General features: G+C 39.1%; 1 protein-coding gene across 4 annotated transcripts in view; it reads right to left on the bottom strand.

Moving 5' to 3' along the window:
* Nucleotides 1–654: 654 nt before the first annotated feature.
* Nucleotides 655–12881, bottom strand: part of pax5 (paired box 5) — a 54214-nt gene continuing 41987 nt past the window's right edge. For all 4 annotated transcript variants that reach the window (XM_077524902.1, XM_077524900.1, XM_077524903.1 and 1 more), the window contains exons 8-11: nt 8784–8885; nt 5379–5465; nt 5033–5119; nt 655–3822 (exon numbers count right to left, since the gene is read on the bottom strand). In XM_077524902.1, coding sequence (XP_077381028.1) covers nt 3740–3822; nt 5033–5119; nt 5379–5465; nt 8784–8885 — 359 coding nt within the window. In that variant the 3' untranslated portion in view covers nt 655–3739. The remainder of the gene's footprint in view (nt 3823–5032; nt 5120–5378; nt 5466–8783; nt 8886–12881) is intronic.

Genomic DNA, 12881 nt, shown 5'->3' on the forward strand with positions numbered 1-12881 from the left:
TACTTGGATTAAATGAGCAGATATGGGTGTCACTGACTTGGCTTTTTTTAAATATATTGTTTGTGCCATTTTAGTGCTTCCTCCTCATTAAGATAGTGAGCCCCCTTCAGACCTAATATAAATGTATACAGTGTTCTCTGAATATGTATTTTACAAATCATGGTCCCAGAAAGGACATTTCAGTCACCTCCTCTAATCACTTTTGTATTTATTTATTTTTTAATAAATAAAATTAAATTCAACTGTTTAATTAAAGGGATACTTGACTCATTGAGCCATTTTCAGCAGTAAAAAGTTAGTTTTGTCTATAATTAATGTGGTAACTTCATTATTTTTCATGTACAATTAATACCTTGAAAAAGTATTTTTTCTACTTGCTGTCGACTGATGATGATATCACCTGTGCTGAGGAAGTAGGTAACGACCAATCATGGCTCACTTTACTGACCAAACCCAGAAAACAGGTGAGCCATGATTGGCCGCTACTTCCTCAGCACAGGTGATGTCATCATCAGTCGACAGCAAGTAGAAAAAATACTTTTTAAAGGTATTAATAGTACATGAAAAATAATGAAGTTATCAAATTCATTCTGGACAAAATATTAACTTTTCACTGCCTAACAGTTGTTCAATGAGTCAAGTATCCTTTTGAAAATACAGTGTGGTCTGTGTGTGTGAGTGTGTGTGTATATATATATATATATATATATATATATAGTAGAGATTTAGAAACACTGCTGCAGGGCGTGATATGATACATGTACATGGTGTGATATGGTAAATGATTTGGTACATGCAGTATTAAATGCTATACGTCACAGTACCTGTACAGCTATCGTGTAGTGTATGTCAATATGGATACATTTTCCCAGCATTCAGGCCATATTGACTGGTCCAAAATAAACCGTTTCTGTTCAATGAGTAACACTGAAAACTCATGCAAAGAAGTGACTGAAATATTCCAGTTGTGCGTGATATCCATGTGGGACCATGAAATACGGTTCGACTCTTGTCATTGGAGCATCAGTGTAAACTGGAATGCAAATGCGTGTCTGTCCTATTGTAGTTTCCGACTGTGTCCTGGCTTGTTTCAATTTTTTATTCAGGAGGCTTGTTTTTCGTGACATGTTGAAGGGGGTGTTAAAGGCACTGTCCTCCTTTTCAGCTGGTGTGGTTCAGGTTTAATAATGCCTTAGAAAGATCTAGAAAGAAAAAGAGAACTGAGAAAAGGCTTCTGCTGTGGCGGGTGTGCTGGCAGCACAAGAAAGAGAGCTGACAGGAGATTTTTCTTTAGAGTTGTGCACACACAACTTTCAAGGTCTGCTAATACAAAAGAAATACGCTCAATTCTTATTTCCAATCTGAGGATTAACAAGGGCTGAAAAGCTAACGCTGTTCGTACATTTTAGGATTTGGTGCACAAAGTCTTTCACAGTAGCAGTGAAGTGCTACAATGAAACAAACCAACACCAGAAACCTCTTTGTATTTTAAAAAAGGATTTCGTCATTATTAAAATCTAAATTCAAAATGTGAATAACTGATGTTATGATGTGACTCATCTCTTAAAGTCATTCTGGTATATATTTTGTATGATGTAAGACAGGAAGCACATACAGTTATCAGATGACTCCGCCCATGAGCAAGACCGGTGTTGTGGTCTTCACACACTGACGGGCCAATCAGTCTTCTACTGTGTGTATCCTGGATACTTATAAGGCCTCCACCCTGGTGTCATAAATTGTCACAGCGCAGAAATAACATGGGAGATGAAACAAAAACAAAATATGATTCTTGTATATTTTTTTTCCCCACAAACTCAATATTTTTACTGAAACAATTCTGGGATGTCAAACAGCAGAAGGCCAAGCAATTAAAACGTCAAGGATAAGAAGAAGTCCTACTACATTTAATACGAAACTTCAAAAACTAAAATGGCGCCTTTAACAATGATTGAGTCTCTTTGTGCTTTTGTAGTTAGTCAGCCGATCCACTAGGGGGGCCCATCTTTGGGGAATATAAAGAGAGAGCGCGGGAAAGCAAGTGAAAGAGACAGAGAGAGCGTGAAATAGGGGTGTCACCACTTCCTGATTTCCTGACTCTTCTTTGTGAATAAGCAGGAAGCGGATAAAATGGCTATGGACTAAAATTTGAAACAAGAAAACCTCAGTCGCAACACATTTATAAACAAACAACCGTTCTCGTTTTTTTTTATCTTTTTTTTTTCTTTTTAAAAAAGATTTTACTGCATCATCATTACTATTCTAGCACAACAGCGTGACACATTATAAATGGTTACAGGCATTCACTCTCAACGCAGAGTGCAGCGCAGAAAAGCTTCCCAATATATTACTCTTTCTCCACCATTATAAATAGCTCTTGATGACTACTAAATCTTGGCAGGGTGGTTGGATAGCACCTTCCTGTAAGCTAACACTCCCTGTTTGGGTTTAATTGGGCCTCATTTCAACATCGTCCATATTCATTGTACACTTGAGGTCTGTGCTTTGTCAGAAAGACTCATCCTCATCTCCATTCTGTTAATTATTGTGATTCAGGGGTGGGGAACCTATCTGGGGCCACTTCAATTTTCAGCACAGGATGGAATAATTGAACATACAGTATTTTGATTATGTATTATGACCAATGGCAGCACGGTGCGGCTAGCATAAACCCGTCACAGTTCTGAGGTTCGGGGTTTGAATCTCAGCTAGTTTTAGTGCGAGTGTGAAAATGTGTCTGTTACATCTTGTCAGACCAGATCGGCCCACCACACGTTTTTTTTGTGTGCGCTAAAGCCACTTATGTGTGTCTACTTGTAGCCAAATTGATTTTTTTGCCCTTTTTCAATCTGGCAGAAAATCTGTACCAACGTTGATGGTTTTCTTCACTTTTTATACTATTACTATTACTATTACAAACGTTTTTTCTCTCGTTTCTTTCAACATAAATTGAACCAAAGTTGTATACTTGAATATTTGGTTGTCACTGTTTTCAATGACTTCTGTTTTCAACTTCAAACTATATAGACGAACGTGAGATGTGGCCCAGGGTAAAAATGAGTTTGGCACCCCTGATATTAAATTATGACCAATTGCAGATATTTTGCTGGTGGGCCTAATAAAATGCTCTCGTAGTCTGATATGACCCACCAGCTGTAGGTTCCCCACCTGTGTTGTAATCCAAGAGGCTGGCATTAAAAGGGTTTGGTCATTTAAAGTTAAGCGAATTGGATTGTCTTGACTTCAGCGTAACATGGCATAGAACTTTGAATTGATTGACCGCTGGTTTTACAAAAGCATGGTCTGATTTTGCTCTAGCCATGCCACACTGTGTCATCGGAAAAAGTCTCATCCCAACCGTCACACACCAAGCAATTCGCCTGAAAGATCATGTTTCATCGCAGCTTGGAGATGTGTCTCTTGGATTTGTTAGTGGTTGAAAACGAACACAGCCACATTTTGTTTTTTTGTCGTAGAAGGGTCCTCAGAGTTGCAAAAACATACTTTAAATGCATGGATGGAGCCTACCTGTCGCACTGCATCACGCGTGTCCTCACAGTAACCTTTTTACAGGCTGGCAGTGCGTAGGCCAGTTTCAGTGGCAGTCCAAAAAAATGATTCACAATAGTCAAAATGTGAGTGGTCCGCGTACGGGGGCAGGCTTGGTGAACTGAGCAGTGCTGGTGCTATCCTTTCCCTCCCTCCTTCCCTTATCGCTTCCTCTTCCCGGCAGGCACGGTCAGTGGCGGTCGTACGCCGTGGCTGTGGCCGCGGCCGCCGGTCCCGGCCCACGTGATGTCGCGCTGTAGTAGTACGGTGACCCTGAGGGAATAACACGTAGTGAAACACGCTTGCTTTGTCTGCATGTTGATTGCTATATAAATCTGAAGCATTATTATTATTATTGTTGTTGTTGTTGTTATTATTATTATCATTATATTTTATTTTAACAAAATGATGTAAATTCAATTAAAACAATAATACAATGGGAAAATGCAAGCACTTCCTTCCTTTGTTAGTCATTAATCTTAACTTATTTTCACCCTGTCTCTCTCTCACACACACACACAAGTGACAGTCTAAGATGACACTCGGAGTACATCTCTACTACTGCTTCAGATTCCTTGAGTCTATTCACTCCATAGGGAAGAGGTCAATTCGATACTGTAACCTGGCAGATGCACTTGAACTCTCTCTGAAATGCCAACACAAACACACACTTGTCTATGTCACATCCATCAATCTGGCTGGCTGTGTGCTGACAGGTTGTGTCCATAGTCCAGGTAATCTCATGAGGCTCTTTGGGGAAGTGAAGCATTAAGCCGGCCTGACAAACTATTTAGACTCACTCATGACTTCAGGCTCCCTCACTCACCGTTTATTCCTAACTCAACTTTCTTTCATTTGCCACTTTCACTCCCATCCTGTACCTCATTATTGGAGCCTAATCCTTTTCCTTGTCATTCATGAAAAGCCCCTCACAAGTACCTGAAAATACCTTATAGTCTGAAAGGGTGATTTCTCTCCTTTTATTAATTTAAAGGGGAAGTCCGCCCGCCAAAAAAATCTTGTCAATAATATGTTCTATGCAGCCCCACTAGTCTAAATACATTATTCTGGTTAATATTGCGTTTGTGGAATGTGAGTTACGCAGCACAATCCAGTAGTTTTTATCAATATCAGAAGGTGGCCATGTTGCCACTTTGCTGTCGAGAGTAAATGACATCACAGTTGCGCAGGTCTCACCTAACAACCAATCACAGGCCAGCTTAAGAAAACAGGTGAGCTGTGATTGGTCGTCGCCTGAGCTCTGAGCAACTGCGATGTCATCTTCAGTCGACAGCAAGTGGCAAAATGGCCGACCCCTGAGTTGGATAAAAATGGCTGGATTTTGCTTCATAACTCATATTCTGCAAATGTAATATTACTCAGAATGTCATGTTTAGACTTGTGAGGTGGCATATCATATATTGTTAATAAAAGTTTAAGGTTGACTTCCACTTTAAAAAAAAAAAAAAAGCTTTGCGCCAACCTTGCATCTGTCCCGTCTGGCTGGTGAAGAGACTGGAGGAGCAGCCGATTTCAGTACCCAAGAGGGAACCGTAATCTTGCTGAAACACTGGGGGCAGAGGGAGAGAGAGGGCTGGGTTAATGGAGCAGTAAGTAAGCAGAGCCTGACCTCTGTCTTGATTGTTGCACGTTTTAATGGAACCACCAAAATGGCTCTCTCCAATCAATTTGACAATGACTGTCTCAATCACTTACACTATGTAAAGGTCTGTGGACTGTGACTATTGTTTGATGACAAAAAAAAATATTGCAATAATCAACTACAGTATATCATTTTTCCCCTCCATATTATTGAATGCAAAATCTACCTAATAAACTCGGGTTAGGAAATCTCCATGATTCGTTGTATGTGGAATACTGAGGATGGGAATAGTGGCTTCCAGAGAAATCTCCTCCTGAATAGGGAAAACAAGACAAAAGCAGACGATATAAAACAAATTATCAAGTCGTGGTACTGTAAAAAATACACTAAATGGGACCATTGGCGCATATTAGTGGTTTAGCCTTAGCATTAATGTTTTGCAGAAACTTCATGAGTCTTATTTAAGGCAAGAGAACAGAACATAGCGCCATTCCACAATCATGCTTGCATTCTGCTGCACAGACTAAGTGCAGTGTGAAAACACATTTACACGTTTACCATATCAGATTGTACAGTAGCCAAAAAGCATAATGGGACCTTCAAAGCTGAAAAACCACATGGTAATTTATATTGAAATTTTGGTTTATCTCACAAGACCTCAGATCAGCAAGCATCAAGACAAAAAAAATAAATAAATTGTGGCACCATACACTTATCAAAGTTGACAGTGAGTTGCATGTTTTATTGTTTTTAAGTGTTATGATGGTTCATTTGTTTTCACACTTGTGTTAGTTACTTTTTATTTTGTTTTGACTTACTTTTTCAAATTAGGTTAGATTTAAATAGTTTTTAGAGCAGGTTTGTTAGGTATCATTAGATTTTTTTGTTTATTTTTGTCAGTTGTTTTTTTCATTAGTTTTAGTTTAGTTTTTTGTTTTTTTAATGCAAGATATTTGATATGTGCAAGACAAAAAATAAAGAGTTGGACAGATAAATAGAGACAGACAAAAACCCAGAAAGCTTATGTACTTTATTCTGCAATTACTTTTTATTTTGTTTAGACTTTTAGGATACATTTAATTTGTCTTTACAGCAGGGTTGATACATTTACAGTTGTTTTTATTATTATTATTATTAAAATGCATTTTGAGTTGCATTTTAATGTATGAACAGTGCTATATAAATAAAGTTTGATTTGATATATGTTTTGTTTTAATTTGTTTTATTACATTATGAAAAAAGGAAAATTAGATTATATTAGATTATATATGAGAATATTTAGGATATTGCTTCAAACCTAAAAGCAAGTGAAAGGGAATAAGCAGAAAGCCAGAACCAGGGTATATTTTTTTCCCCCCAAGTTTTCCTTCCAGTGCAGTTTGCAGTCGAGCTACGCTACGAGTGAGTGCAAACCATACAGCGGATGATAGTGTAGCTTTTCTCCCTCATTTACTACCTACTGTCTGGGGTTTACTCATTCTCTTGTCTTCGCTTCACCCTTTCCCCTGTATTTTTCTCCCTCCTCCTCTTCGGACCCGCCTGCACGTACAGTCGGTCCATCACCCTTTCGCATCAAAACAACATTCTTCCTCAATTTCTTCTCCTCCTTTTCTCCCTCTCCTCACCCTGCCGCTGACTTGCTCTTTTTTTTCAATCTTTTTTTTCTCTCCCCTGAACCCCCCAACTCCTCCCGGGGGATCCCTCTCCCATCGCTGACAGTCACAGACCCCGGTGCAGCCCCCCGACACCACCTCCATCCCTCCTCTCCCGCTCGCTCTGTCGGTTCTGCCTCAGTGCTCTCCAACACCCCCTCTGAGTGTCAGCCCCCTGCTGCACTGAGCGCGAGAGTGAGGGAGAGAACAGAAGAGAGTTGCTTACTTAATGAAGGTATGATATTAGACAGGGTCGACAAAAACGGAGGGTAATTTAGCGGCGATAAAACGCCGCAAAGTTTGCCGATGATCTCCACCTCAGCTCGGATTTCACTGAGGCGAATGTTTGTATAATTCGACTTTATCAGAAAGTTATCCTCCCCGCATTACCCACAAGTACAACTGTTTGTGTGTGTGTGTTCGTCTGCAACTGTCAGGTGGGGTCGGGATGCGGTCTCCATGGCATCCCCGGGTGCGAACATCCTCCCCTTGTCATCACCGTGGTGACGGCAACATGTCAGGTTGTTTAGGAGACAAGGGTATGGGAGCGAGGCGAGGGGGGGGGGGGGGGGGGGTTCAGTGATGAGGCTCGCGGGTCTCCCTGGTGTAGCGCGGTGTCAAGGTCGCACACGCACTCTGTCAAAAACAAACGCGCACGCGCGCACCAACAGCGCACAAGTGAAGACGCTCCCAAATATGCTGTCAAACCTGAGGACAGGATGGGGTGAGCGCGTGGGGACAGGGCGACAGGGTTAGCCATCTTGAGACGTGCTGTTGCAACACGTCCACTGAGACTGTGCACACGTGTCACAAACTAAATGATTGGGACTACACCAAAACAAACACTTGTAAACGTTATTTCAGCGTTTTGGTTTTAAAGCGCTGCTCCTCTGTTAGCCCCCCCACACTGAAAATATGTGAGCATGAGCAGCGCAAAGAGAGCAAGCACAGAATTGAAACACAAAAGCGGCGAAGAAGGCAGAGTGGAAGGGAATGAATGAATTAGTCGTGGGTCACTGGTGATTCTCATTAAAAACAAATTACTAATGTTGAGGAGGGACAGCTGTGCTACTGTGGCTGCTTTCTAATGATACACACACACGTACACACGCACGCACGCACGCGTGTGCCACCCCACTGGGAACACTGTCAGCCGTAGCATTGGCAGACAAAAAAAAAAGAGGAAACGGCAACGCTGAATATCCCGAAAACATTCGCACCCACGCGGGATCCATCTTCTGAGATATCTGAGAAATTTACAGTAAATTCTGTGGAGTAAATTTCACTCGAAACAGTTTATTTTGTCCTACTCTAAACAGAGTGAAATTTACACTTGGAAGAGAGTAAAATTTTACTCAGTGTTTTTACTATAGACGAGAGAATTGGCCTATCCCATGGCATAAACCTCGTAAAAAAAAATTGACAGAGCAATTTTAAGTACATTTTAGAAGGAAAGTTTTTGAGTATATTTCGCTGAGGTATGCCACTCCTACTGTTTGCTAATATCAAAAAGGAGACTTAAAAACATCGGTTTTGGAGGTACGAAGATTCCAGGTGACACGAGAGATGTACTAACACACAGTAGGAGCGGCATGGCTCAGGGAGTAGATTGGCTGTCTCTCAACCTGAAGTTGTGGGTTTGTTCCTCAACCCTTGAGTGACTTTTATTTATTTATGTATGTATTTATTTATTTATTTATTTATTTATCAAGGTCGACTCTATTTATTTATTTATTTATTTATGTATTTTAATAAACTAGTAACATTTTGTCGAAATCTCTCCTTGCAAAATTTACCCAGGATTTCTGAGTGAAAAATCTGAAATAAAAATGCCTTTTGAGTAAAATTTACTCTGAATATTTTACTCTCTTCCAAGTCTAAATTTTACTCTATTTAGAATTGGACCAAAGAGACTCTGTTTAGAGTGAAATTTACTCTACAGAATTTACTGAAATGTAAAGCCAACAAGTTGCGAGTACCTGGTACCATGCCAGTGAGGGAGGGGGTGGAGTAGCTGCCCTGTCCCGTGGGTGGAACATGAGGAGGGTAGCCTGGCAGGGTGGTGCTGGCGAGGTCTCGACCTGCAATGAAGCACACATAGATGTCCATCAATATTTGATTTTAATGATCAACCATTAGAAAAGCATCTTCATGTTGCATGTATTAAGGATGGTGTGGCACTTCGAGTAAAGACAAGTAACTTCACTTCACTTGTCCTGTCACAGTTTTACTTAACAACTTGAGGTAGTCTCAAGAAGCAGTCTTGAATGTCTCTTTACTCACTGTATTTTGTTGTTAACAACTTGTATTCCACAAGCACTGTGTTCTTCTTTCTTCTATAAACTCCTTTGACATAGTGAAATTTGTGGCAAGACCGAGAAGAAAATTTGTTACTCTAAAAAGTTATATTTGAATGAAACGTGTTTGCCCCTCTGATAATCATCTTTAAATGACCATCAGGTGACGATCCATCATGGTCACGTCCACACTTAAAGTTGATCAGCCAACAGATTAATTTTTGTAAGCGTTCCAGCTCCAACTAATAGTACGGTACAAATTTGTCAATTTAATTAGCATATTAGGGGTGACATTATTTGGAATGTTGATTTACACCGCCCCCCTCGAGTTGATGCATTTTTTGTTTAGATTTTGGTCAGTGTTTGTGTCTGGCTACATCAAACTTAGCATTTTTAGTACCGCTTATGTCTGTATCTCTTTATTATTCTTCAGTTTCACTCTTTCCCCATTTACTGGCAACTATTAATTTACAGACTCACCCCATTCCTCCCATTAATACAGCCAAGTCTCCCACCCCATCTGACTGTCAGTAGCTGGATAGGATACCTAACCGCAATAGACTACATGACAGTGTGTCGGCCCACATCATTTCTCTATGTTTGCATGGTGCATCATATGTGTGAATGTATGTGTGTGTAGAAAGCAAGCCCTCCATTCATCATCATCATCATACACAAACGCACCTACACATGCATCAACAGCCTCCTGCGCACACATTTATCATCATCATAAACAGCTCGTATGCTAACACCATCAATCCCATTCACTTCCCCTACACTTAACCACAACTAGCTGGTAAGAAGAGGAGGAGGGTGGAGACATGAAGAAAGGAAGGTTTGGAAAAGTGGAAAACACAATAACTGTGAGGGGGAAAGACAGTTATGGTATTACATTATGTAGTACATTTCACATTGCCTGTATAGAAGTGGCAATAAAACTACATTTTTTGATGGATCAATGCTTGAAAAGGAGTGATTCGGTGTTATATTTTTAAATAATAATGTATAGGAATGTAATGATAACAGCAGTATCGTGATATTGCATTATTAACATGTCACAATATTGTCAATGGAAATATTCTAATATTTTGAGATAAGATATTTGGCTGAAAATGCCATAATCAGCAATATTAAAACAATAAAAGGCTTGCAATATTTCAGTTGATTAGTAATGAATCCAGAATGCATGGCATTTTGCTTATTTATTTTCTGAGACAGTCATATATATATATGTATATATATATATATATATATATATATATATATATATGTATGTATATATATATATATATATGTATGTATATATATATATATATATATATATATATATATATATATGTATGTATATATATATATATATGTATGTATGTATATATATATATATATATATATATATATATATGTATGTATATATATATATATATATATATATATATATATAATATCATTAGACTTATTGACGTATTGTGAGGTTCATATAATATTTATTGTTTGGATAATCATTACATGCCTAGTAATAAATGTAATAATGAAAAATATTAAGGTGGATTCATTTTCCTCCTTTTTTTTTCTTTAACTACAAATGTAAACTCTGCCATAATAGGAGATATTTATTTCATGAAAATCCATTACAGCATTTCATTCAGTGCCTTTACAAAGATCCAAAACTCACAGGATTAAGACAAGATAAGCCTCAACAATGTTCACTAGAGATTTTTCATACCCATTTGTTTGTTATTAAGCGAAGACCAACGCAAAAAAACAAATTAAATAAATTAGTTGTATGTAATTTCGCAGTTCATAATGCATGACTATTAATAAGAACATTCAAGCATATTCAGGAGGGGCACAATTAAGTGTTGGTCCAAATTAGGAATGTTGAACCTTGGCAGCAGCCTACACGCTAATGAGTGCAATTCTGGTTTCACATGGAAATTGTTCCAGCCATTATATAACCAGGTCTTAACAAAAACAGAATAATGAGTGTGGAGGTAGAACTTTGAAACTGAGTTGAGAAGTAATGAAGCTGACAAAAGAGAAAGAAATGAAATAAGGGCCAAATGTGCAATTCTTTCAATCGGTCATTGCGTGTATCCAAACACTGAACGCCCCATTTGACTCTTCCTGCTCCTGCTCCAGTCTCCTCTGTCCCTCTCCGCCTCATCTTTGCTGTCTTAGTGTAGTAAAGTTTTTCTCAGTGTTTGACGCGACAGCGAGGCATTAGCGCAGGCGGGCTGCTCATCCGCTCAGGGTCAGTGCACAGGGCAAGAGGGGGGGGGGGTGTTCGGGGGAGTAGAGAGGTTGAAAGAGAGCAGAGATGGACTCTCTGCAGCCCAACCTAAGAGGGGGCAGACAGGGCCAGATCCTCAGAGGTGTGCGTCTACGTGTGTTTGGGTATGCGTGCGTATGTGCCAGCGCTGCTTGATGTTTCTGTTGTCCACTGGTTTGCTGTAGAGGTCAGCACAATGTGAAGAAGTCTCCTCTGAGCTCATAAACTCAATTTACAACACGTGCTTACACAAAGAAAACAATTGAGACACAGTAGTAGTAACGTGCACTGTTTCAGTGGAACTTGTTGGAGGTACTGAACCCCACCAGTTTCCGATACACATTCACTGAACCCTTCTTTATTGGAAAAAAAAATATATAAAGTTTGTTCTCAAATTCAACAAGGGCTTACTGGTGAACGAAATGAATAGGGGGAGTAGCTGTTTCATCAAATCTGGATCTCTTCACCTGGAATTCAGAAAGTGTTGTGTTCTTATATTCCCCATCTACATGCAGCTTAAGGAAGTGTTCCTTTAGTTTTGCTAGATAGCTAGTTGTGCTGGACTTAGACTACAATTGCTCAATTTGGTTCCCATCACTCAACTCAACAAAACACTATATTTAAGGAGCAACTTTAAAACAACCACCGCTGTTTTCTTAAGATGGAACACAAGGGCAGCAAATACAATGAAAACAGCAGAGGCCCCAGAATTGAACCCTGTGGAACACCATATCTTATACACTGTACATGAGAATTCTAATTGCACATACTGTTTTCATCCAGCCACTTTTTTTTGCTCAAAATAGTATGAAGGGATTACAATAATAATAAAAATAATTTAACACTTAACAATAAATAAAAAAAAAATAAAAAATCACACAACGTACCATCACAACAGCCACAAGTCACACTCTAAAAACGGGTCAAAAAGGGCCCGACCCAACTTTTTTGGTGATTGAATTTACCCAAAAAGTTGGGCTGAATTAAATTAATTTGACCCAACATTTCGGGTTAAATAACTCAAAAACCTTTTGTGTTAACCCAACTCAACTAAAAAGAAGTTGGGGCAGTTAATTTTTGACCCAGTTCAGTTGGGTTATTCAATTAACCCAAAAAGTCGAATTTAATGTCTAAACCGCAAAGCAACTCAAATGTTAACCTAACTTTTTGGGTTATATAATTCAAAAAGGTTTTGTGTTAAATAACTCCAAAAGTTGGGTTGGTTCATTTTTAACATTTATTGAATCATTCAATAAACCCAAAGAGTTGAGTGAAATGAATATCTCACAGAACAACTCCAAAAATTGGGTGCTTTGTAGGTTAATAATTTAATTTCACTCAACTTTTTGGGTTAATTAACTGAAAAAGTTGTGTCTGTCCATTTTTGACCCAATTTGGGTGATTTTTGACCCAGTTGTTTTCCAACTACCGAGTGTACCAAATTCCCTGCAGCACACAATAGGTCAAGCATTGTAGCGTGATCACCTGCAGCCAATTATAGCCAAGTAGAT

The sequence above is a fragment of the Festucalex cinctus genome, chromosome 6 (genome assembly GCF_051991245.1).
Source record: "Festucalex cinctus isolate MCC-2025b chromosome 6, RoL_Fcin_1.0, whole genome shotgun sequence".
NCBI classification, from domain to species: Eukaryota; Metazoa; Chordata; class Actinopteri; order Syngnathiformes; family Syngnathidae; genus Festucalex; species Festucalex cinctus.